General features: G+C 43.0%; 1 protein-coding gene across 3 annotated transcripts in view; it reads left to right on the plus strand.

Moving 5' to 3' along the window:
* The window catches only part of GRTP1 (growth hormone regulated TBC protein 1), a 116971-nt gene that overhangs the window by 77091 nt on the left and 13493 nt on the right, over positions 1 to 26387 (plus strand). For 2 of the 3 annotated variants that reach the window (XM_033949202.1, XM_033949203.1), the window contains 2 exons: positions 16401 to 16573; positions 22849 to 23034. In XM_033949202.1, the coding sequence (XP_033805093.1) occupies positions 16401 to 16573; positions 22849 to 23034 (359 nt within the window). Of the gene's footprint in view, positions 1 to 16400; positions 16574 to 22825; positions 23035 to 26387 lie in introns of those variants that run through there. The other variant, XM_033949204.1, reaches the window with a different exon arrangement.

The following is a 26387-nucleotide window of genomic DNA, read 5'->3' on the forward strand; positions in this document are numbered from 1 at the left end:
TGTCCTTTTTCTTCCAACTGAACAGCTCTAACCTGTTTGATTTTCCTTTATAAGGGAGATGTTCTATTCCTTTTATTTGGGGTTTTTTTCCTCATACTTCTCTGAATCCAGTGGCGTAGTGAGGGTAGGAGGCACCCCCACACCCTCCTCTCTGCCCCCACTCCTGTGCTCTCATGCCACACTTGCACCCTCCCTTACGACCCCATACATCTTTAAATCTTCGCCAGAGCAAGCCATTGCTCCAGCCTACTACTCGCATGGCATTGGCTTTCTCTCTGACATTACTTCCTGGCCCTGCAACACGGAAGTGATTTCAGAGGGAGCCAGGCCAGAGAAGCTGCTTGCGCTGGTGAAGATTTTAAAGAGGTACTGGAGGGGAAGGAGGGGAAGGGAGGGCACGAGCATGCATGACGGGGCGGAGAGGTACTCCATTCATTTTGGCTTCAGTTTCCTGCTGCCACTGCTGTTCTCCCTCCTGTTGGCAGCTTTGGAGCTTTCTCTGCTGGCTCAATTGATCTGTGGATCCAAAGCTATGATCAAGATGGGCTGGCAGAGAGAGCAGGGGCTGCCTACTTAGCTGTGGGATTTTTTTTGTTGGGGGGAGGACGAAGTTGTGTATGCTGTGTGACAAAACTCGCGAGGATGGGATGGAGAAATTGAGTTCCTGCAGGGACGGGGAAAAATTTGTCTCCATGTCATTCTCTAATTTCTGCACCAGGACTAACTCACCACACATACTAATTAATCAGTTCTTTATACCTTGTTTAACTGTATAAACAACTTGCTATGAGTTTAGCCTTCCATCTGTTTTATCCCAAAACACTCTGTACCATCTATCTTGTCCCCATCTAATATCGGTATTTGACTCCTCATCTATAGGATAAGCTGTGTTATAGAAAAGCATTAGCATCATATCTGTTATTTGAATATTCTGATTTGTTTTTATTAGATGCTTCATAAGTATTATGTCTTCCTTTTAGTATGATTATATCTCTTATTTACTACTACTTATTTCTATAGCTCTACTAGACATATACAACGCTGTACATCAAAACATAGAAGAGACAGTCCCTGTTCAAAAGAGCTTACAATCTAGTCAAGACAGACTTACTGGACAAGAAGGTGCATCTATACATAGTGCTCAGGTGGGGGAATTACAGAGGGGATGATAAGACAGATATTAGTGCTAGAAGGGTGGGTTGGCCAATCAGGGACTTCCCTAGACTTCTCCCTAAGGAAGTCCCTGATTGGCTGAGGTGCCCCGGCCCCTCCAAAGGGAGGAGCCTGAGGTGCCTGAGCCAATCAGTGCCTTAGGCCTCTCCCCGTGCATCAGATGATACGCCGGGTCAGGGACCTAAGGATGCTATTGGGGTGGCGGCTGGCTGGAGAGCAGGAGCCGGAGGACTTTCCTCCTGCTTTCGAAGATTTTGAGTGGCGCAGGAGGAAGATCCGGGCACCCCTCCTGCTCCCAACAATTGCAAAGGTACCGGGGTGGGTGGGCTGGGCTCGACTGCCTGGGCCGACCAGGGGTGGACCGGGGGGTGGAAGGCCTAGGAGCAGAAGGGACTGAGCACCCCTCCTGCTCCCAACTTTGGTGTTGGATCGGGCCGTTCCGTGTCGGGGGTGGGCCATGTCGGTCGGTGGAGGGGGGAGTGCCCCGTTGTGCTGCTTTTTTTTTTTTTTTCCTTTTTAACACTGATGGCAGGAGGGAGTTGGCATCCCTCCTGTGTTTTCTCTGAGGGGGGAGAGGCGCATTTTTTTGACAGGCCTGCCTGTCTTTTATTAATTTTTTTTTATGGGGCAGATATTTTGCGTGTGTAACACACGTAAAATATCTGTGCCATGGAAAAAAATTAATAAAAGACAGGCAGGCCTGTCAAAAAGCCTGCAAACCTGACAGTAACTCCGACAGGTCTGCAGCAGTCGGATTTGTCAGTAGTAAAACCTGACTCAAAATAGCCAAGCAATTGTTAGTGAATCAATCGCTTGGCTATTTTGCATGAGGTTTTACTAATTTGCATGGGACAATGGGGATCGGATCGCTACAGGCATTAGTGAATACTGCAGGAGCGAAATCTGGTCATAAAGGACTTGCAAACTGATTGGTACATGATCAGTTTGCTTAGTGAATCTAGCCCTATGTGTGGAAATGGATAAGGGAGCCAATGAAGTGACTTGAGGAGAGGGGTAATGTGGGCATAGCGATATTGGCGGAATATGAGGCATGAATTTCAGTACAGTTAATTAGTATATTTTTGAAACTGTTTCATGGTAGTCCTATTATTAAGTTTCAATTTACTGATTTTTAACTCTACCTCGTTTATTGTATTTATGTTTATATTTATCCCCTCTTCTACAAAGCCGCCCTAGCAGCCCCGAAGCCCATATAGGTTTAAAGGGCTTCGGGGCTGTTGTTGTGCGGCTTTGTAAAAGAGGGAGTTAGTCTTTTTACTACTGTTAACAAAATTGTAAATTTTTTATATTTAATTATACCTGCTGTATATCGCTTTGGGTGAATCTCTTCATAAAGGCAGTTAATGAATTTCAATACATAAAATGCTACTCTCTTCACTCAGACCACTATTAGACTTTTGTTCTAAACCAACTTGTTTATTTAAGTCTTTGGCAATCTATTGGGACAATAACAATATCAGCCCATGGTTAAGGTCGCCAATCAAGACAAGCTGTCGGGCTCTAAATTGCCTTACGAATAGCAGTGAATACCGTATTTCCCCATGTATAGGCCGCCCATTTGTATAGGCCGCAGGAAATGCCGATGTAGGTTTTAAAACTCTTGGATAAGCTGCCCCTTGTTATTAGCTTCAGCTTATCTAAGAGTTTTTAAACCTACATATACAATGGGGCAGCCTATACATCATCCCCCCCCCCCCCCTTAAATATCTCCCTCACCAGTAAATACCTCCTGGACATCTGCACCTGCCTCCTCCAAACACGCTGGTTGCCTCCTCCAACCATGCTTTGCAGGACGGGAGTGATGTTTGCAATCTCAATCCTCGCCCCCACGCCCTTCCTGATTGGCTGCTATCAGTTCTCGCGACGGTAGCCAATCAAAAAGGGTTCGTTTACAGAAGTTAGATAACTCTAAATCTAATAGATGCTGGCATTGTCATCTTGAAGCTGGGACATTAGATCATTTGTTATTCTACTGTCCATCGATACTTGCTTTTTGGAAATCAATATGGGATCAAATAAATAGTTTGTTAGATAATCCGGTGGCATTATCCTATGACACCATATTGTTTGGCATGTCAGTGAGGGCTAAGAGCCAAATATTCTCTAATAATAATAAGCTTCTACTCATTATGACAGGGGTTGTCATACAACAGATAACGAATAATTGGAAAAATTGGGATAGGCTGAATTATAGCTTTTGTGTCACATATTTAAAACGTAAAGGATAATTACCATGCAGCAGGGAAATTTTAAGAAATTTCAGGATATTTGGGAGCCATTAACAAGATACTGTAAAGATTGAAATTACTGCATAGAATAAAAATTTATTTTTTTCCCCTTTTGTTCATACACGTCCAGGGTGGGGTGGGAATATTTTATGATTTCTTTCGCTTATGAATAATTGTTCGGTATAAGGGAGGGAGGATAATTGACGCGAGTTAAAATTTGAAGATATATTAAGTGATGTTAAAGTACAAAATGTATGTATTTTATGTTACACTTATTGTGAGTTTAAAAATGAATAAAGATTAAAAAAAAAACAAAAAACTGATGAATAAGTAGCACATTACATAATCTTAGATGCTATCGGATCCGTGTAGGCATGCTTTTGTACTTAGAAAGGACTTTCTCATTCTCTGCCTGTGGGCAATCAAGAGAGATGATCTTGTTTTGATTTTGGAACCCTTGTGACCATGTTTGTAGAATAAGCTATATGGCTGGCGCTAGCTGTCACCTTGTTTTGCTACTATCATGTACACTGAAAACAAGTGCTCTTATTTTGTGACCTGGGACATTCTGTACTAGCACCATCTGACTGCTTATATTAAATACAAACACATATTTATAGACCACATTCCTGGTCTCTAAATCACAAACTGCAAAAAGTGATAACACTGTAATATAATTGTGTGTTGTCTATTAAAAGATAGGTCTATAAGTTGGTGCTTCTGTTTTAGGAGTCCCAAGGCTATAGTGGGAACTTATTCTGTAATGGAACCAAGTGCTTAGATTATGGGTTAGAACAGTGATCTTTAGTACAAAGCTCAGGGGGCCAATGGCAGCCCCTGGAGACATCTAGTGTGCCCCCATTCTTTCTAGTCCCCCCCCCCCGCTACTCTGCCTCTCTATCTGGCCTCGGCACAGAAAGGGGAAAGTTAATGGGGTAGAAGAGCTGCATGCTTGAAGGAAAAGGCATTTCTCAGTAGACAAAAGAGAACACAGGTGGAAATGCTCATAACCTTGAGGATACTCCCCCCTCCATGAAGTTTGAAAGTGGGATGGTGAGAATGGATGTCATTGACATACTGGTCAGCACTGTCGTGGCCCTGCTTGGGAAGACATTTGGCAGCTCTCCTTCAGCTCATTAAAGTGACCCCAACTTAAAAATGAATGAAGACCACTGTTATGGAATAGAGGTGTAATCTGGGATCCACACACCTAACATATAGAGCTTGTATAAATGTAGACGTCTAAATGCATCGGAATGTGCAGAGCTTACAAATGTAACTTACAGAATAAGGGGCCCTTTTAGTAAAGCTTAGTATGCACTAAATGCTGAAAAGCCCATCTTATACCTTTTGAGCTTCTTAACATTTAGCATGTATTTAATAAAAAGGTCCCTAAGTAAGTAACTGGTTGCAAATGCCCACTCTGTAAGAGGTGTGGTGTGTGTGTGTGTGTGTATGGGGGGAGGGGGGTATTCAATGCTCAGCACAAATAGCTTGCAACGCAACGCAACGCAACTCCGCCCTCCTCCCCCCTTCGCCAGTTCCATTCTCTTTAGCCTCAAGCATGTCAACTGCTTCCCTAACGGTATATATACTGGATCTGCACTATTTCTCATTTGTACAGCATCTTGTAGCTCTTGAAATATACAGCTCCATTATTCTTGTAACTTCTCCTGGAAATGACCAGAATTCTCTCTGTAATTATCCTGGAAATGTCCAGTTGTCTCTTTTGTAATCCGCCCAGAACTGCAAGGTTGAGGCGGAATAGAAATTAGTAATGTAATGTAATGTAATATGCATGGTATTCAAGCAGCAGGTAAAAAGAGGAGGAACTGTGCCTAGCACATACTCAAAAGAGTAGTTGCTAGGCCCAGCTCCTCCCTATCCCTCCTGCCAAATTTTTATTTATTTTTTTTTTGCAAATCTGCCTGATGATCGGCACAAGCAGGACTCCCCAAAGCTGCCATGATTTCGGTCCTTCCCCTGTTACTCAGCTGTTTGGAGCGTCCCTTGTCAACTCGGCGCTGAGCAGCAGGGGAAGCTCCAAAGCTGTTGCGCCTTTGGGAAGTCCTGATGATGCTGATCAGCAGACAGGGAGCGCAGCAAAAAAAAAAAAAAGCCTCTTCTCCTCCCTCTGAACATGACCACAACCCCTTCCCGGCAGGAGGAGAGTGGGCATCCCTCCTATCATACATAAAAAAAGGTACTGGTTGAGGTAGGGGGGATGTCTGAGGCATATCCTGGCCCTGTGGCAAGAGGGAGTGGGCATCCCTCCTTCCATTTTTTTCTCTTTTTTTAATGTGGGAGTCAATGGGGGGGGGGGCTTGGGGAAGGGGCATGGATGGCTTGGGGGGTATTGTAGGCATGCATGAATGATGGAGTGGTTTGTTTGTTTGTTTTTTCAATTTGCAGGTGGAGGCCTGAGCTGTTAAGCCTTAGTTTCCTGTCAGTGCTTGAGCCAATCAGCGTTCAGACACTGACAGAAAAGTACGGCTATGATTGCTCAGACCCTGTCTGAAAATTTTGCCCATAAAATGTTTGCAAAATGTTTAGAGCATTATACGGAGTGTTTCTTATTAGTGAGTTCCTTGTAAAACATTTACATAGGGTTCTCGGCAGTTGCTACTGTAATTTGTGGCAACCACAGAGTACCCTTTTAAGCATCGGAAGGAGAGTTTCCTTGCAAGAATAAAAAGAGGTCGACTGTTGCAGCATATATGAAGATCTGGAAGTGTTTCCAATTCTGGTGCACTCAGAAGAGCGAAGATCCGAGCTCTGCGTCGATCCTAGTGGTGCTCGCTTTTCTCCAGGAGGGTCTGCAAAAGGACCTAGCAGCCGGCTCTCTGAAAGATCAGATTGCTGGGCTTTCTTGCTTCAGTCCCAAGTCCCATGGGAGCTCTCTTGTGGCTCATCCGTATGTGGTTAGGTTTTTAAAGGGTGCATTATGTCTCTGCCCTCCGCTGCATCAGCCATTTCCAACTTGAAACCTTAACCTGTTTCTTGGGGCACTTGTGAGTACACCCTATGAGCCACCGGATCAAGCTTCTTTGATGGATCTCATCATCAAGATGGTATTTTTAGTGGCCATTACCTCCACCAGGAGATTGTCCGAATTTCAAGCTTTGTCATGTAGAGATCATTTACTTAGAATTACGGATTCAAGCGTGATTTTGCACACAGTTCCCTCTTTCTTTAGCTTCCATATCAATTGAGAAGTGTCCTTGCTGGCCTACACACCTTTTGGGTTTGAGAAAACAAGAAAGGGTGTTAAAATCTCTGGATGTGCGCAGTTTTTTGCTGAAATATTTGGAAATCATAAATGAATTTTGATTGTTGGATCATCTGTTTGTACTGGCAGGAGCGACCTGAAAGGGTTGATGGCATCGAAGGCATCAATTTTCCAAATGGATTTGAATGGCCATTTCTTCTGCCTATGTTGGAGCTGGAAAATGTCTTATCTTGGCGAAGATCCACTCCACACGAGGCATTGTTTCCTCATGTATAAATGCTTTGAAAATGAACCCCATTGTATTTTTAAGGTGATAGCGCTGGCATTTAAAGTATTTCATGAAATGACTCCAGGATATATAATAAAGAAACTCTTCACATTTTTTTTGTGAGCAGAAAGGGAGAGGTTGTGTGCTTTCTGCCAGACTACTTCACCTAGAGAATGCATGTAACTGAGCTTACTCTTATTTCATGATAAAATTGTGGAATCGGATTCCTTCTTCTGTAAGGTGGTTTTAGGGTATTGAAGAATTATAATTTTAATGTACTGTAGTTTTTATTTTAACTTCGATTGTGGAAGATAAGAATGTATTTTTGTAGCCCGTTCTGGGCTTTTCTGGGAGGATTGTCTAAAGAACTGAGGGACCCTTTTACTAAAACAAGTGGGAAACTAGAGATGTTTCCAAACACAAACTTATTAAAACCAGAAATTCAGTTCTGTACATGTAAAAAAAAAAAAAAAAGACTCCGCGCTGCTGGAAAATGGCCGACTTTACTATTTTCTTAATTTATGGCCATGTGCTAATTTTGCCATTGGTGTGCGGCCATTTCAAAAGTTACTATGTGAGCTCTTACACCTATTTTATAGGTGGTAAGGGCCCATGCTCGAACCCCAATTAGTGTGCAGTAATGCTTCATGCTTTAAGTGATTAGTGCTGTCGCACCCACTCTTCACCCCCAAATACCCCTCCACTTAGAAGAAAAATTAGCACATGGTGTATGCGTACAGATAGGGAAATTTACTGTGGAACAGCAGCACACTTCTAATTGTAAGTCCTTTTTAAACTTTATGCAGTTTAGTAAAAGGACCCTTAAGTTAGTAAATATATTTTGTCTTTTTGTGGAGATATGTACATGGGATGTCAGGGGTGTGTGTGTGTGTGGGGGGGATGTGTATGTGTGTCAAGTTCTAGTGATGTAGGCTACCCTTAATCTGTACTCCTATCCTTGCCATCTCCTCTTCTCCTGTCTTTTCCTACCACCTTCCTTCTAACACTCTCTCCCTGCCATGCCCCTTTTCACTTACATAGAAACATAGAAAACTGAAGGCAGATAAAGACCATCTGGCCTATCCCGTCTGCCCATCCATGTCATATACAGTCCCTTCCTCTCTCTGAGATCCTAGGTACTTGTCCCAAGCTTTCTCAAATTCATATAGTCTTCATGTCTTTCACCTGTAAAATGAACTTGCTGCTCTGTCCCCTTTCACTTTCATCCTATGCTCCTTCATTCCAGAGTTTCCAGGTTTAGTTAAGAGACTTCTCCTCCTGTGCATATTTACCATAGAGATATTTATCTCCTGCCTTTCTCAAAGATTCCCTTCATGTTGGCTTCTCTGATTCTCCATTCCTCTGTGGTCACACTTTGGCTCTTCTTCCTCTATTGGTAAGGGAATCAACATGCTGCTTTCTCCATTTTATTTCCTCACCACCTACAACTCACAGGTTGTTCCTTAAGAAGTAAACATCTGTTGTGTATGCATGGGGATGGAAAAACAGATCTTCCCTGAATGGCTTGAAGAAAGACAGTTAAAAACAAACAAAAATTTGAAAGCAAAAATGTGATCAACACAAACTGACCAACCAGTAAATAAAATACTTATGGATGCTAATGTTTATTTAAAAAAAAAAAAAAAAATTCCATACTATCCAAACTACTCATCGGATCACAGAGCAGATAAAACACAATTTTATTTTATTTTTTAAATTTACAAGTGACACTACAAAAACTAACTATATAGCCTTCCATATAAAAAGCTTCAAACATAAGGTCAGCCAGAATGTAAAATATTTAAAAGCCACCATATCCTCTAATAACAATAAGCTTCTACTCATTATGACAGGGGTTGCCATTTAACAGATCATGAATAATTGGAAAAATAGTGATAGGCTGAATTACAGCTTTTGGTGGAACTCTGTGTTACATTTTCAAAACGGAAAGGATAATTGCCGTACAGCAAGGAAATTTTAAGAAATTTCAGGCTATTTGGGAGCCATTAACAAAATACTGTAAAGACTAAAATTATTGCATAGAATAAATATTAGTTCCCTTTGGGAGGAGTGGGGATATTTTAAGATTTCTTTTGCTTATGATTAATTGTTGAATATAAGGGAGGGGGGATATTTGAGAGCTATAATTTGATCATATAATAAGTAATGTTAAAGTATAAAATGGATCCAAGATGGCCGACGGTCCCGGACGCTGAGCAGCACGCCGGAGATTTTCTGAAAACTTTTCTTTGGAAAGAGTTACTTACTCAGAATGCCGAAGAGGAGAGGCCACAGTGCCGCTGGAGCCTCGCGGCGTTTGGCGGTCCCCTCGTTCGGCAACATAGAAGAACTCCTACGTCGGATGCAGGATGTCCCGGCAGCGTTGGTGCCCCCGCTGGAGATGCCTCAGAGGGGCGGGAATGAGGCAATCTCCTTGGGGCTGGAGACTACGCTGAGCCCCGACGCTAGGGCACCTCCCCCACCTCCTCAGGTTACCAGCTCCCCACGAGAGGAGGAGCTGCCGGTAGAAGGCAGGCATCTACCCTCGGAGGCCAGGGAGAACAGTGAGGGGAGCGTGGAGATGGACTCCCTGAGTTTTCAGGTGAGTCCAAAGAATATTGAGGAATTGGAAACATCAGGGACTACTTCAGGCCAGCAGAAGGATTACCAGGAACAGCTGAAAACTGGTGAGACTATTCAAACTTTTAATTCTTCATATGTTATTGAAAAACCCAGAGAAGTAACACTGGATTCAATTTGGGATTTGGTGGCTGACCTAGCCAAGTCTGTCAAGCCCCAGCTTTTGCAGCTGGAAAATAAAATTACTCTTCAAGAAACTGAGATAAAAAATATAAAAGTTGAAATTGGTGAATCTAAGAATTCTATTGAGAATATACAACAGGAATTAAAAGCATCAAAACAGCTTAATGAAGCAATAATAAAAGATAATACAAATATGCGTAGAAAATTGGAAACTTTGGAGAATTTTTCGCGTAATAATAATCTCCAACTGATTAACTTTCCTAAGATACCCTCGGTGACGCCTAGGGATATGTTGAAACGTTATATGTTGGAGATTTTGGGTATTCCAGAGGATACATTACCACCACTTACTCAAGTATATTACCTACCAATGAAACCTATTAAATCACCATCTAAACAACAGGAGAATAATTAACCAATTAATGTTTCAGCAATTTTGGAACTTTCGGATAGAGAGCTTGCATCTCCGGCAACATTGCTTCTTACTGTGGCTCTTGCCCCAGATAAAAACTGGTTGCTTAGATTGTTCTTTAGAAACAAAATGAAAGAATTTCTTGGACAAAAAATATTAATGTTTCCAGACTTGGCACGGGAAACCCAGAGAAGAAGGCGAGAGTTTCTTTTGTTGAAACCAGGAGTTATATCTCTTGGTGGGACTTTTTTTCTTCGACACCCTTGTAAATGTGTAATACAATACCATATGAAGAAATATGTATTCTTTGAACCATTCCAGTTGACAGCCTTTTTGGTAGGAACTCGGCTGGATGAAGGAAAATCAAAATCAAAGTGAAGTGCATTTGAATAATGATATCCTTCCTCAGCCAAGGGATCTTGTTTTCCTAATATTTGAATTGATAGTTAGTATTTGTTACTAAGTCCGCCTTATCCTTCTTGGATCTAATTTTGAGGACTTGAGCTGAATTTAAGCTAAAAAAAATTTTTTTTTATTTTACTTGATTACCATGTATTTTACTTTTGAGTATTATTTTCCTGCTTTTCTTCAACTTTCTGTACAAGTGGATACTTGATTTATAACATGTAAAAATTTGATAAATAGATAAAAAAAAAAAGTATAAAATGATTGTATTTTGTGTTATACTTATTGTGAGTTTTAAAAAAATGAATAAAGATTTATAAAAAAATAAAAATAAAAGCCACCATACTTACTTCTCAGGACTACACATTTTACCAGATGGCTTACAGAATTAAGGATCTTCAGCGTGTGCTAAAAACGCTAGTGCACCTTAGTAAAAGGAGCCCTTTATTGTTATAATGTTATTGTGAGAAGTCGTTAACGTATGATTAGCAGAGACCCTACTACTTGCAGCAGTGAGCTGTGGGAGGATCACGGCTGATTTCTCCTTCCCTTCTAGCTGGGGATCGAAGTTGTGTCTGCTGGTGTAATGCTGCCGTGTTGGTTTGACTTTTTGCTGCATTGTGGAAATTGTTATCGTGAAGGCTGCTAGACTAGAGCGCCTATGCCGGGCCCTGATATGGGTCATTCCCAACACACCGGCAATCAGCAAACACCCAACTCAGGCAGTGCTACAGGCCCAGGCACCAGTGCCGCTGGCCTCGACATACTCGGCAGGCAGCCGTCCAATTTTAAAGTACTGCCGGGGGGTGGGGTGGGGGGTTGTATATTCACTTCATAAGACACACCCTTTTTCCACCCACTTTTTTTTGGGGGGGGAAAGTGTGTTTTATGGAGTAAAAAATACAGTGGTTTTCTATACTGTTCTCCCCAGGGAGCTCAGAACATAACCCCTCTAACTTCTGCTCACAGTAGTTTCCAATCACCTACTTCCCCTTTAAACCTAGACATGTTTGCTAAAAATAATCTAAATGTAGACGATCAACAAACTTAAGCATGAACATTAAAGTAAACATGGATTATTTTTATTTAATGTAAATTAAAAGCAGTTCAGAGATTTAAAAAAAAAAAAAAAAAAAGTCTAATGCTTAGAGAGAGAATCAATTCTGGTCTTGGATGCTCAGCGTTGGGGTATAACACAACAAGTTTCAACATCTAGACTTTCTGTCATTTAACAATCTGGACTGTGAAAAACTTAGTTTAAAACCTTACAGGAACGTTAGTGCCTTATGCCACCAAGTTTGATGTGTGTTGTTCTTGTTTACTGACCTGCAGTTCTGATGTTGATTTTCATGTACAACACCTCCATGTCATAGTGGGAGATAGCTAAGTTTAGAACTACGAGTGCTTGGTGCACAATTATCTTTATATGCAGCAACATCTATAATAATAAAACGCTAAGCGCGCATGCGCACTCTTAATGCCGTGTTGCCTGATCTGTAGTTCCGTGGCCGGCAGAGTGCGCATGCGTGCTTACCATGCATCTCTCTCTTTGTCTCGCAGCGGGCTTGCTGGCTCCGGCCACACAAAGTTCATTTTTTTGTTCAAAGCCCCTGCCGCAGCTCCTCTTTTGAACCTCACCAGAGTCGGAGAAGACTTCCGACTCTGGCGGGGATCGAGAGAGGAGTCGCAGCGTCAGCTTTGAACTAACAAATGAACTTTGTCGGGCCGGAGCCAGCAAGCCCGCTGCGAGACAGAGAGATGATCGCATCTGAATAGTAACAGAGCATGGGCGTAGGGGGCCTGGCTCCCTGGCTACTGCGTCCGGAACACAACGTTGGAAGTGGAAGATGGCGGTGGGTTGGCTCACCTCACGGCAGATGCGCAGGAACCAGCTTTAACAGGCTCACCCTCCCTCTTCCCCGCGCTCTGCTCCTCTTCCGCGGACGGCATGTGCTACTGGGATGATGCCTGCTTTGTGGGGGGCTGGAGCTGAAAGGGAAAAGATGGAAGAAGGGGGCTGGGGGGCGGGGGGAAATGGGTTTGGAGCTGGGGCTGAAAATAGGGGACATGTTAGGGAAGGAAGCTTTACTAGCACCCGTTAATGTAACGGGCTTAAACACTAGTGTGATTATATTCCATGCAATGCATTAAAAAAAAAAATAATGAACTTTTAAATGGTATTTGTGTTTGGCAGGCTGGATTGTAAGCTCCAGGGAGTAGGAACACCTTTTATGTGTTTCCGTATACCACTGAATACCTCTGCTATACATTGTATAGTTTAACAGGGATCATGATATCACCCAGCCCTTGACTAGGAAAGCAAAGCAATTTCTGTCCTCTCCCTCAGCATTTAACTAAAAACAATTCTTGTCAACACTACTCTTAACACCTTGCCTTCCCCCTTTTTCTCTGTTCTTCCCACCTTTTACCCAGCACCGGTTTTCCTTTCTTGAATGACCATGACGTTCTTTTCTTAACCTATTTTAGTCTGTAAACCACTTTATCAAAGATTGTATAATAAATTCCAACAAGCCATAAACAAATGCTTCTCGGTCTTTTTGAGGCTGCCTGTGATCAAATCATGTGACGCCCCCTCCGCCTCAAAGATGAAGATTAATAATACATTTTATGAAGAGCCCACTCAAATAATGTCCCCAAACACATGTTTTGTGCTCCCATTTGGAGTTCCCAGCTCACAGTTTGGGAAGCCCTGCCATAATCTAAACCATAAACCCACCCAGCCCCATTCATGTTTGCTCCTTCTCAATATCACTCTTCCAAATCCTACTCTTCACCCTTAACCCAATCCATTTCTTTAATCCATTTTGACCCACAGTACATTTCTCCCACTTCCACACCCTCAGGCTTGACCAGACAAGTTTAAAGAGAGAAAAAAAAAATCCTTATTTCTTCTTAGTCCCCTCTCCTGCCTGCTGCAGGCTTTCTATCCACTGGTGGTTCCTTTGCAGCCAGCAGTCTGGGAATTTCACATTTAAGGTGTGGTTTAAGGCAGGAAAGTTCAATAACAGCAGTAGAATCTCCAGCAGGTTTTGGACCATAGCGAAGAGTTCTGCTGTTCTGCCCTCTGTGTCCAGAAGAGAAAACATAGAGCAGGAGAGGGGAGGGCTAGCCCTATTTGGGTTACAAGGCTTACTTGAGACTTTTATTGGAGAATATAATGGTTTGTGTGTGTGATGTCTTAAATATTCATGTAGACCTTGGCTTGTCTTATAAAGAGTTCTACTCCATGGAGCTTACAATCCAGCCTGCCAAACACAAATACTATTAAAATTTTATAAAAATTTGATAGATAAAATCCTGTTGGAAATAGGAAATTTAGCTCTACTGACCCACAGGATGTTTGATTTGCAAAACAGGGAAAACAGTCGCCCAGCTGTGTGTGAAATAGCCTAATTTGGCAACTTCAACTTTGGCAGTGGCTCTGTAGAAGGTGCTTTGAAATAAAATTATGTCCTCAATAAAGATCTAAAATTCTGAAAGAAAATGTAAGCTTGTTGATTTAGTTTTAAGTAACAGTTAAATCTTTGGTGGATGGGAAGGAGGGGAGAGAATCATCCTCAAAAATATTAAAATATCCTCATTTAGCAAAATGGATATGTGGAGGGACATTTTCAATAGAATGACCTAAGTCTGAGTTTGGACATTTTGGGAAAGGCATCCAGAAATCCAGTAAAGAAAATGTCTATTCTCAAAACAGCAAGACGTCTTATCAGTTTTGTTGTTTTTTTAAATGACCTATGTAGACGTTTTGGTGCTTAGTATGTCTATCATTTTTGCCCATTCTCAAATATAAATATGTCCACATGAAAAATGCACAAAAGCAAGTTTTTGTCTAGGCAGCCTTCATTCTTAGCAAACTGTTCAGATAGAGCATAACAGAGGGGCTCTTCTAAGAAGTACTGTAGTGAATTTCACATTACAAGTACCAGGCACAGATGTCACTAGATCTTGCTTATATTGTATGGTGAACCCTCCAAACCCACCCAAAACTTACTGTACACCACAATAGCCCTTATGCATTCAGGTGTCATCTTAATGTAGGTACAGTAGGTTTTTGAAGGCTCACCATACAATATAAGCAAGATATGGCGACATCTGTATCTTTTAATGTGAAATTCACTGCAGTAACGTTTGTGTTAACATCTGAAGCTGCTTGGGCTGAGAATTTTTCAGCACCCCCCCCAATTCAAGCTAGAATGTACTGTTTTGGGGTTTGTTTGTTTTTTTTTGGGGGGGTTAACATCTTTGGATGGTGGGAGAGGATTGGTGACCACTGGGAGATTAAGTAGAGGTCATGCCTTAATCCCTCCAGTAGTCAGTTTGGGCACTTTTTAAGCATTTAGATGTTTTAAAAACAAGTCTAGCTCTAAACGTCTAAAAAAAAAAAGCCCAGCACCTTTTATTAAAGGTTTGATTATGCCTGATGAGTATCCAAGTCCTAAGCCTGCCCAAAATGTGTCTCTATCATGCTCTCTTAAGATTTGGATGCACTGGAGACAAAACAACCAGAAAGATGACAAAACAACCAGAAAGACATCTAGAAAGTCATGTTTTGACTGGTAAGACGTCCCAAGTGCTGATAATGCTGTCTTTTGGATGTCTATCTTTTTTTGAAAATGAGCCCAATTGTTTTTCTGTGTGGGTTGGTTTTGTTTTTTTTAATACTATGGAGCATACGTTTGAAAGATATACAACAGATGTAGCTCTGAGACTGTAGTAGTATCTTGTGCTTTTTAAAATTTTTATCATAAACTTACTCTAAAATAATACTTTTTTAAAGTAATTAAGAATAACTTGCCAAGTTACAAAATTCAGCAAATGTCAGCATACCAAGACTGGTCAAAATTTGTTGAAGAAATAGCAGTTTTCAAGAACTGTGCTTTGCTGAGTCAGGCTTATACAACAACTACATGAAATGTACTTACCGAAATTCACAGCAGGAAAGTAGCCTAATTACCCACCTTTTTAGTTTTTTTTTTCATTTTCTAATGAGAGGTATAGTCGGTTGCAATAAGATGATATTCACTTTGTATAATATCAATGCTATTAATTTGCACTTAGTCAAAGGAGAAAAAGCCTCGGTAACCTCACTGGAGAACTCGGTTGTAACAAATCACTTCCATAAATGCGGGTACAATCTTTCATTGGCAAAAAACTCCCTTTGTTGTTTCATATTCATATGTACCTTTAATTTCAATGAAAACCAGTATAATAGCCAATCGGTCTTGGGCCCCTCCCCGTGTATCACATGATGTACAGAGGAGGGAAAGCCCACCATTTTGGATCAGCGGGCCTCGAACGTGGAGGGACCATACTTCTTCCTGCTTCCACACCTTGGGTTTGAATAATATTGTGGAATTCTCTAAACCTGGAGCCTCTCCAGGTTCTCACTGCTCCTTTGTCAATTTTTATTTTACATTATTACAGGTGCTCATGTAGCCTAAGACCCCTGAATCATGACCGCTGTTAGGTAATCTTTGTGCTGCACTAAAGTCCTTTGCCATATCTTTGTCCACTGTGTTCCTGTGTCTTCACTCTTTTTCACAGGCTCTCGTAAAGAACACAAATGAAATAGTTTTCTTGGAGAATGAGAGTAATGATGGTGCTTGTCCTGGTATAAAAATAAAAATCATTGCAAAAACTACTGTATAATTAACTACAGCTTATTTGGATTTATCTCCCACCTTTTCAGTGATAACTCAAATTGAATTGCATTCATGTGCAGTTGGTAGTTCTCTGTCCCTGAAAGGCTCAAAATCTACAGCGAGGTTGTACCTGATGCAGTGCAGGTTTAAATGATATGTCCAAAATCACAAGGAATAGCAGTGGAATTTTAATTGGTCTGTTGACTGTTTGTTTTTTTCTTTTTGTTTTTCAAAGATTACTATAGTCCAGCAATGATAGGCTTGAAGACAGATCAGGAAGTATTGGGGGAGCTTATCAGAATGAAGATCCCAGCAGTGGCAGACCTGATGGACAGTCAAGGTGTAATGTGGACTTTAGTGGTATCCCGCTGGTTTATTTGCTTGTTTATTGACATTCTTCCTGTAGAGGTAAGCACTAAGGCCAGGATTCTCAAAAATCTGTGTTAAAAGGGACGATCTGCTAACACAGCCATTTTGATAGAAAATCAAAAAAATTGAGATATTCTGTAAAAATCACACATGCAGATGAGGTTGGCAGACATCAGTGAAGATTCGCTAAATTTGCAAGTGCCTATCGCTGATGATAGCGATGGGCACATACGCAGAAAAAATCCTGTCAAGAACACCCCGCCCCGCAAAACTCAAAAACAACTGGAGAGATGCCCACACTCTCCTGCTGCCAAGAAATTCTGGCTGCATACCCCCTCCGCAGCGGGACAGATGCCCACACTTTCCTGATGCCAAAAAATCCCAGCCGCACCCTCGCCCCCACCCTGCAGGAGGAGAGATACCCACATTCTCTTGCTGGCAAGAAATCTCAACCGTGCACTCTCTCTACTCTCTCCCGCTGGCAAGTGACCTCCTCTGCAGTAGAACACCTCCCCCCGGCTCCGATGCCCCCTCCCTCTTACCTCCAAATTGATGCGCTGGAGGGACAAGGACTCTCCTCCCAGAAGTCCTACGTCATTGAAGATGGGCCTTCCCCTCCCTGGTCCATCCCAATATGCACTGGGGAGGGGCCTGAGGCTTTGATTGGCCCGGACACCCATAGGAAAGGCCTTAGACATCTGAGTCAAACAGAGCCTCAGGCCCCTCCCCGGTGCATCTTGGGATGCACCGGGAAAGGGAAGAACCATTTTCAATGACGCAGGACTTCTGGGAGGAAGGAGTCCGTGTCCCTCCATACATCAATTTGGAGGTAAGGGGGAGGGAGCATCGGAGATGGGGGAAGGTAGTCTATGATGGGGGGTATCATTTGCCAGTGGGGGAGAGTATGGGCATCTCTCCCCCTGTGGATGGGGTGTGGCACATGGCTGGGATTTCAGGGCAGCGGGCACATGTGAGCATCTCTCCCGCTGCAAGGGGAGGGGGTTGCGCAGCCAGGATTTATTGGCAGTGGGAGAGTGTGGGCATCTCTCCCACTGCAGGGAGGGGTGCTCGCCACCACTGCAGGGGAGGGGTGTTGTGATGCAGCGGGAGAAAATGGGCATCACAATTCAGGCTTTCTAGCAGACTCTAACGCTGACCCGCACCCCTGGACCAGTTGCTTATTTTTGTCGCCAAAATACGATGCTGCTTTTAGAAAATGGCTCACCCTTTTTTAAGAATCCACCGGAGGGCTTATTTCTATGTTGAAGAGCCCATTTGCATGTCATTGTTGGAGACTGCTAGAAAGCTTGCTATTGACAGAGATAATGTTTTGATAATCCGCCGCTAAAATGCTTACAGGCTAAACAGTCGATAAACAGTTTGGTGATGGTTAAAGTTTTGAGAATCTGTCCCTGACTGATTTAAGAACATAGGGCTAGATTCACTAACCTTCCGATCCGTGTCCGATTGGAGGCAAGCTGACCGATTCACCAATCATTTTCATGCAAATGGGGTTGATCGGAGGCACGTCCCCATCTGAAGCATGCGCAGACCATCTGCAGTCCGTGCTTTTTTATTTCTACTTTTTTACTTGCGAGCCCGTGATTTTAACCGCAGGCTCTCGCTGCAGGGAAGGGAGGCAGAGCAGGAGAGTCTAGGGGTGGCAAAAGGCAGGAGAATCGGGGCTGAGAGCAGGGTTTTTGCACAAGCAACTGGTCTTTGGCAGTCTCTTGTTTTTGGATCGGCCAGCCCAGTCGGTGTGCCTGCTTTTTGTTAGTGAATCACAGTAGAGAGTTGCGCGGGGACAGAAATCCCACCCGTCCCCACCCGTCCCCGCCAAAATCCCACCCATCCCCGTGAGGAATCCCTCCGTCCCCACCCGTCCCCGTGAGGAATCCCTCCGTCCCCACCCGTCCCCGCGAGGAATCCCCTCCGTCCCCACCCGTCCCCGCGAGGAATCCCCTCCGTCCCCACCCGTCCCCGCGAGGAATCCCCTCCGTCACCATCCTTCCCTATAAACTTCAGAAATAGTTATTTTATTTAATTATGCTACTGAATTAAAGGCTCTGGTAGAGACCCATTTACAAATAAGCAAAGAGACTATTAATTTGGAAATATTAATTGGGAAGAATACATACTTTGTAAATGGGTTTCTACCAGAACCTCTAATGTAAATATAAAATATAAATACTCAGCTGATGAGAACCCACAAACTGTCAGCTGAGGACTTCCTTTGCAGTTGGCCTGGGGTCCCTTTTGCCAAGCTTGGCAGGCAGCAGTAGCGTCCCTGAGTCACAGATGCTGGCACCTCAGTGGCTCATGGATGCTGCCAGCGACTGCTGCGCTTGGTGGAGGGGAGTTCTGACCATCTCTAGAGGAGGTCCTCTGCTGGCGGTGCTTGGGGATCCCCACCAGTCACAGCAAGGGCCAACAAGTACTTCAACACTGTAGAAATAAAACCAGAAATGCATTTCCTTTTCTTTTGAACACAAAACAAAGATATCTGCCATATACATTTCCCAAGGCAGATGACTCTATGCAATGTCACCTCGGTAACAAAATACAAAAATAGACAAATACACCCCCTCCCTTTTTACTAAACCACAATAGTAGGTTTTAGCACAGGGAGTTACGCTGAATGCCTCGCGCTGCTCTCAATGCTCATAGGCTCCCTGCGCTAAAAAACAATATTGCGGTTTAGTAAAAGGGAGCCATAGTGCAAAATATAGACAGCAGATATAAATTCTCAAAACAGACACATTTTGATCACTAAATTGAAAATAAAATCATTTTTCCTATCTTTGCTGTTTGGTGATTTCATGAGTCTCTGGTTGCACTTTCTTCTTCTGACTGTGCATCCAATCTTTCTTCCTTTCTTTCAGCCTCCTGTATGTTTCCTCTCCTCCAGACCTCATTCTCTCCCCCAACTTTTTCTTTCTGTCTCCCTGTTCCCCCTTCTTTCTGTCTCTCTGTCTGCCCCCTTTCTTTCTTTCTCCGTGCCCTCCCCCAAGCCACTCGGTTTGCTGCCACCGCCATCGGGGAATAGTCCCCAAGCCACCGCTGTCCCAAGCTTTCCCTGCAGAAGCGTCGCGCTGACCAGCATTCCGCTCCCTGACGTCAATTCTGACGTAGGAGAGGAAGTTCCGGGCCAACAAGGCATTTCTCCTCATTCCATCCAGCCTGAGCCCCATCTCTCCTTGATCCAGCATTTCCCTTCTGTGTCTGTCAGAATTACCATTCCACCTATTTTCCAGCATCACCCTTCTTTGTGTCCATCTCACCTATATCCCTATCTCACCACTTTTTCAGAATCTTCATTTGTCTCTGTCCTTGTCTTTACCCCATATTCACCATTTGCCCTTTCAATGTCTTTATCTCCCCCCCCCACACACACTTTTTCAGCATTACTTCTATGTCTCTATTTCACCTCCTCTTCATGTCCCCTCTGTATCTCTATCCTTATTCAGAAGGTCCTGCTTACCCTTTCTCTTCTTTGTGTCACTATCTCCATTTTCAGCTTTCCCCCCTTTTCCTTTGTTACTGCACCCTGTAGCCAGAATCTTTCCACCCTCTCTCCACTCCGGCCCAGCCCAGTATGAAATATTTCCTTTTGTTTCTCTCCCCTCTCTCTTCTCCTCCCTCACCCACGAGTCCTGCATCTGGCCCTCTCCCTTCTACCTGCACCTGGCAACACCCCCCTGCTCCGCGGCTCTCTTAAGCAACTCGTCAGCAGCGGTGATCAAGACAAGCTGCCGACATCGAGGCCTTCCCTCTACGAGTCCCACCTTTGTGGAAAAAGGAAGTTGAAACAAGCGGGACTCGCAGAGGGTAGGCCCCGACGCCAGAAGCTTGTGTCGATCGTTGCTGCTGAGTTGCCGAAGAGAGCCGCAGGTAGAAGGGAGAGGGAGATAGGAAGGCTGTAGAAGCTCCGGAGCATGACACCGAACCCGGCCAGGATGATTTCTTTTTCAGGCTGCTGCTGCCGCTGCCATCCCCCACCCGAAATGACAAAAAACAGCCTAATGCCCGCGTCGGGAAATAGCCATGCTGAGCAGTGAGCTCAGCACGTACACAGATGAAAGCCTTGCTTGCTGATTGGTCCGGCGGCACGGTGGGGCGGGGCCGCCGGACCAATCAGCAAGCAAGGCTTTCATCTGTGTACGTGCTGAGCTCACTGCTCAACATGGCTATTTCCCGACGCGACGCCAGACTTGTAAGCTGCATGCTTGCATCGCCAGAATTTAGGTAGGTTGTTTTCATCCCCGTGGGAGTCCCGTGGGCAAGGGGGCGTCCCCGTGGGAGTCCCGTGGGTCAGGGGGGCATCCCCGTGGGAGTCCCGTGGGCCAGGGGGCGTCCCCGTGGGAGTCCCGTGGGCCAGGGGGGGAACCCGCGGGATCCCCGCGATCCCCGTTCCCGTGCAGACCTCTAAATCACAGCCCTTCCTACTTTGCATGCTGTTTCTCCTCACTTGCATGCACGGATCTGAATCAGATCGGCACAGAGGTTAGTGAATCAGGTTGCAAAACGATTGGTACACGATAGGTTTGCTTAGTGAATCTAGCCCTTAGTCCAAAGATTAGCATATACTGTAGAGCTGCAGTTACAATTTAACAATGAACAGTTTAAAACAGATAAAGTTTGCTAAAATATCTGTGTTCCTTTTTATAGTTATTTTTCTTTTAAGAATAATCACTGTTTTCTTTTTAATATGTGCAGTTACTTATGGAACATATTTACCATTCCCAAGGGAGGGGGGGGGGGGCTTGGTACTTGTTGCCATGATTTTGGAGACAGGGCAAAGATTAGGTGGTATGAGGATTTAACAGAAGAGGCATTGAATATGCTTTTACTTAGAGATGGGATGTGACTTTCCTCCTTGGGGGGAGGGGCGCTATTTGCATCTATGTGCTAGGAGGATAACTATTGGGTTTTATTTTATTATTTTGTATTTTAAGATGCTATTGGAATAGTATAGTATCATGTGTTAGTATTTAGTTTTATGAGGGTTGTTTAAAAAGTAATGGCAACTTTTTTTTCTCTTGAAAATGTGTCAACACTGGAAATCTAATATATACATTTGAGAGTATGTGACATGTACTTCTTAATGTTGCCACCAGGTGTCTCTGGTAGTGGAGAAGCAAAAAAACATGAATTTTTAAATCATTTTATTATGGCATACTGTGGACAACATGAACAACAAGGTACAAATACAAACTGTTTAACTGTTAACATCCTTCAATCTGATTTCTAAAGTGAAGAAGCCCTAACAAACAAGACATTTTAATTGCATTTCAGCGAGATACATCGAGGCCCCCACTTACCTTGCCTTCAGAAAACTACTAAAAACTTACCTATTCAGCAAACACGACCCTTAATATTCCCTTCACCCCACATAACACTTGCCCCACCCCTGCCCCCTTCCTCCTTCACCAGACCCTCCCTTTTTTCCCACGCTCTACTTCCCTTGTCTAGTTTGATCAAAGCTGCAATTTCTGTTAAATTGTTGTAAATCTTCCCCTCATTGCAGACCGTTGTAAATCGCTGTAATTTCATTGCTGACTGCTAAAAATCGTTGTAATTTATCGTAAAATCTGCTTGTAATTTGCTGTAAATCTGTTTGTCAATGCAGGTCATTTGCTAATTGATGTAAACCGCCTAGAACTCGCTGGGTATGGCGGTATATAAGAATAATAATAATAATAATAAATCAATTGCAGCTGATGGTATCACTGCCTTCCCTATTGATGGCAACGAACCGTGGACAGCCTCTGAGACTACATTGAAGGATGATACACTTTTTTGTATTTGTGTTGTTCATGTTGTACTCCGTATGCCATAATAAAAAGATGATTTCAAATGTCATGTTTTTTGCTTCTTCCCTACCAGACACACCTGAATTCATCTCTTATCTAGTGGTAACATTAAGTAATACATGTCATACACTTTCAAATCTATATTAGATTTCCCATGTTTGGTGCATTTTTGAGAGAAAAAAATAGTTGCCATGACTTATGAATCAACCCTCATTAACATTTTTGTGTATGATTATGACACATTGAATATGAACTTTAACTGTAGAAAGGCATGATTCGTGCCGATATTACATAATACAAACCTACAGGATTAGAAGCAAATTACCAAAGGGCCAGCCCGGTAATGGAACAATGTTGTGTCACACAGACTTGATTTGGGGGAGAGATGATATACTTTTATTTTGATGTTAATGTTGAAAATGGGGGAGAGATGATATACTTTTATTTTGATGTTAATGTTGAAAAAAAAATCTAACAGTTCTCCTGGTCCAATGTCTACAGACTGTGCTCCGTATTTGGGATTGCTTGTTTTATGAAGGATCAAAAATTCTCTTTCGTGTGGCATTAACACTAATTAAGCAACAGCAAGCTAGAATTTTGGAAGCCAAAAATTTCCCTGATGTTTGTGACAAGTTTAAAGAAATCATTAAGGGACCATTTGTTATGGAGTGTCACACCTTCATACAGGTAAGCTATTGGTTTTGTTCTTACTCCATTTTGTGCCTGTAATTCTTTCTGTGTACACCATCTTTGGGGTTGAGTTAGGTCTAAGGCAAATCCCCAGTGTCATGTGGGGAAATAACAGGTCTGGAACCTTTGTTCATAGTGCATCAAGCAGGGTTTATTACACCTGTCCTGGCAACCTTAGTCAATATGGTTTATGGGATAGCCATCATAAATTTACAGGTAGTAACTAGCTTCCACTATATACAGACTTAGGAAAATATATATGTAGGTATGGGCACCCTGAACTGGTTTTGGGAAACCCTGGGCTAGAATATTTAAACTCCACTATTCAAAGTACCTTTCTATAACAGGATCTTCCTGCACTTATACCATATTTCTGCACTGTGATAGGTGTCTGCTAGCAGCTAGACAAGAACATAAATGCAAATTCAGGGAGAAAAGGTATGTTGCTAAGGTGACATCAGCAAATATACGTGTCCAGTTTTGGAGACCATAGCCTCTCAGTAAAGATAGTAAGAGGCTAGAGGCAGTCCCGAGGAATGCCGCCAAAAGATGTGAAGAGACTTGAGGACCAAAATAGGTATACCACAGGGACTTCCCAAATGGGACCTGATATGGGCTGCAAGAAGATAGGAGCATTCTCAGGAATTCACTTCCCCCCCCCAAAAAAAAAAAAAAAAAAAAAAAAAAAAAGTAGATGCCTGTGAATGGGATAAATTCACAAATGGTAATAGAACTAAGAATGATAAATATACAGAGGATCCCTAAACAACAAGAGGGTGGAAACAAAGTATTAAGTGTTTCAGCTCAAAACAATGAAATTAAAGGCAACATGAGAAGGGAATTACTTGCATGGGAGAAACAGTTAACCTAACCTTACTGACTAGCATAGATGGGCCATTCCAGTCTCTGTCCTCCTCTGTGTTTCTATGGGAAGATTAGGTTATTACCTTGATAATCTTTCCAGTATAAAGGAACATGAGTCTCTACCTACGAGTTTTTGCAGAAGGAATCATCTACTGCTTTTCAGCTCCACCTCCTTGTGTCAGTGGGCAGTGCCCCATCTCCTCAGTTTGAACCAAAGCAGTCGATCACCCTTAAAAAGGAGAAATAACAAGGAGGGCATGGGGAACTGCCCAACTAAGTTAAGTCTTTACTGCAACAAAAACAATTAAACCCCTGATTAGCGATTAACGCACGTGCTCTGCACCCTGCGCCAAGAGGTGCTTAGGAGTAATGGCAATCACACACATATTACCAGTTCAATATTATAATTTATTTATTTATTTATTTATGTTAATCTTACATGTCTCAGAAATCATATGTGTGATGGAGTCCCATCAGGCGTGAAATTTGCACCTGTCCTGACAGTCTCTCTGAGTCTATACTTGTCCATTCCTTTTATATTTTTCACAAGGCAGTATGACATCACACTTGTCAGCCAATCCATTAATAGAGGCTGTCCTTAAATTTGGACAAAGGAAATTCCTTTACAAGTTTTCAAACTCAAAGATTATTTAAAATCTCATTTTTGTTTACATTAATTTCTGAATATGCATAAACATTTTATTACATATCCAAATAAACTTTGGAATCCAAAACTGCTTTCTGTGTCAGACAAAAACTTGCTTTGGAAAACTGACAGTTTCAAGTTTCACTAACACACACATAGAAGACCCAGATCCCTTCCTATACTAGAGGCCAGAGGGTTTCCATGGTAAGTGTTCCTGGCTTTAACCTAACCATTTCCAGATGTTGCCTAAGGATTTCTTCTTAGAGTTTCTTACATCTTATATATATATATATATATATATATATATATATATATATATATATATATATATATATATATATATATATATATATATATATATAAATATATAAATATATAAATATAAAAGTACAAATCATTTTCTCACATCTCATTCATAGCATCCATCATTCATTTGGGGCCCCATTCACACATCCAACACAGTATATTACATTTATACTTAATACAAGACCCATTTTGGGATAGGTAATCTAATATGCTCCTAACCGGCTCAAGCACATCTGTTATCAATTAGAACCACGAGGCTCAAGGCGGGAAACGAACAAAAACAGAGAGAGAGAAAGAAACATGGAGGCAGTTTAATACCTCTAGAAGTGTCCTGATTTCCCTTATGGTCTTGCTTCACCGAACAATTCACATACATTTGAAATTTCCCATTTTCCTATGCTACACATCGATTTCCTTGTCTTTTGTTAATTATCCTGACTTTTTCAAAGCTTTAAATGTGTTTGCATTTATATAAGACCCTCTGATCAGAACTAAGGAGGTCTCTGTCATGCCCTGCTAACGCTTCTGCATTAGAGAGCTGAACGAGAACGACGGGAAACCCATGGGACCCACGGGTTCCCCCTTCGGGTCACAGGGATCCCGTGGGGACGCCCCCTAGGGTCGTGGGGACACCTCCGAGGGTCATGGGGTTCCTGCGGGGCTTGATGTATTCAGCCGTGAGACTCGTCTCTCTACCTGCCCTGCCGCACACAGCCGAATGAAAGTCTTCCTGATGTCAGCGCTGACGTCTGAGGGAGGGCTTAAGCAAAGCTGCTGTGGCAGGGCAGGCAGGAAAAAGGCAGTGGTACAAGGCGGGGGGCGGTCTACCCCGGGTGCAGCACAGCCAGCCAGGTCCCCCGACCGACCGATAACAGGCCCGGTCCGTCAAACCTCCCTGCCCTGTAGCCATGAATCTAAATTACTTTCTTACAGCAGCTTCAATACTCCAGCTGCTGTAAGAAGCTAATTTAGATTCACGGCTACAGGGCAGGGAGGTTTGTTGGACTGGGCCTGTTCTGTTGTCAGTCGGGTGGGTAAGCGCCACAAAGGTAAGGGGCAGGGAGGGAGAAAGGGAGGAAAGGTGGAGTGGAGAGGAAAAGGCGCTTAAGGTAAAACTGAGGGGGGGAGAAGGACGCTGAAAGCACTGGGGAAGACAAAGGGGTGGAGAAGAACGCTGAAAGGACATGGGGAAGATGGGGGGGGGGAGAAGGATGCTGAAAGGACATGGGGAAAACAGAGAGGGGAGATGGACACTGAAAGCACATGGGGAAGATAGAGGGGGAAGAAGGACGCTGACAGAACATGGGGAAGATGGGGGAAGAGAGTGGGGAGAACACGCTGGCAGGGAAGAAGACAGATGCCAGACTATGGGGGGAGCGTAGGGAAGAAGATGGGTGCTAGACCAATTTGTAAGGGGGGAGAAAGGGAGGCACAGTAACAGAGCAAATGGAAGACGCAGAGAGAAGAGAGACAGTGGATGGAAGGAATTGAATGAGAACATGAAGAAAGCAGAAACCAGGCAACAAAGGTAGGA

The sequence above is a fragment of the Geotrypetes seraphini genome, chromosome 6, assembly GCF_902459505.1.
Source record: "Geotrypetes seraphini chromosome 6, aGeoSer1.1, whole genome shotgun sequence".
In the NCBI taxonomy this organism is placed as follows: Eukaryota; Metazoa; Chordata; class Amphibia; order Gymnophiona; family Dermophiidae; genus Geotrypetes; species Geotrypetes seraphini.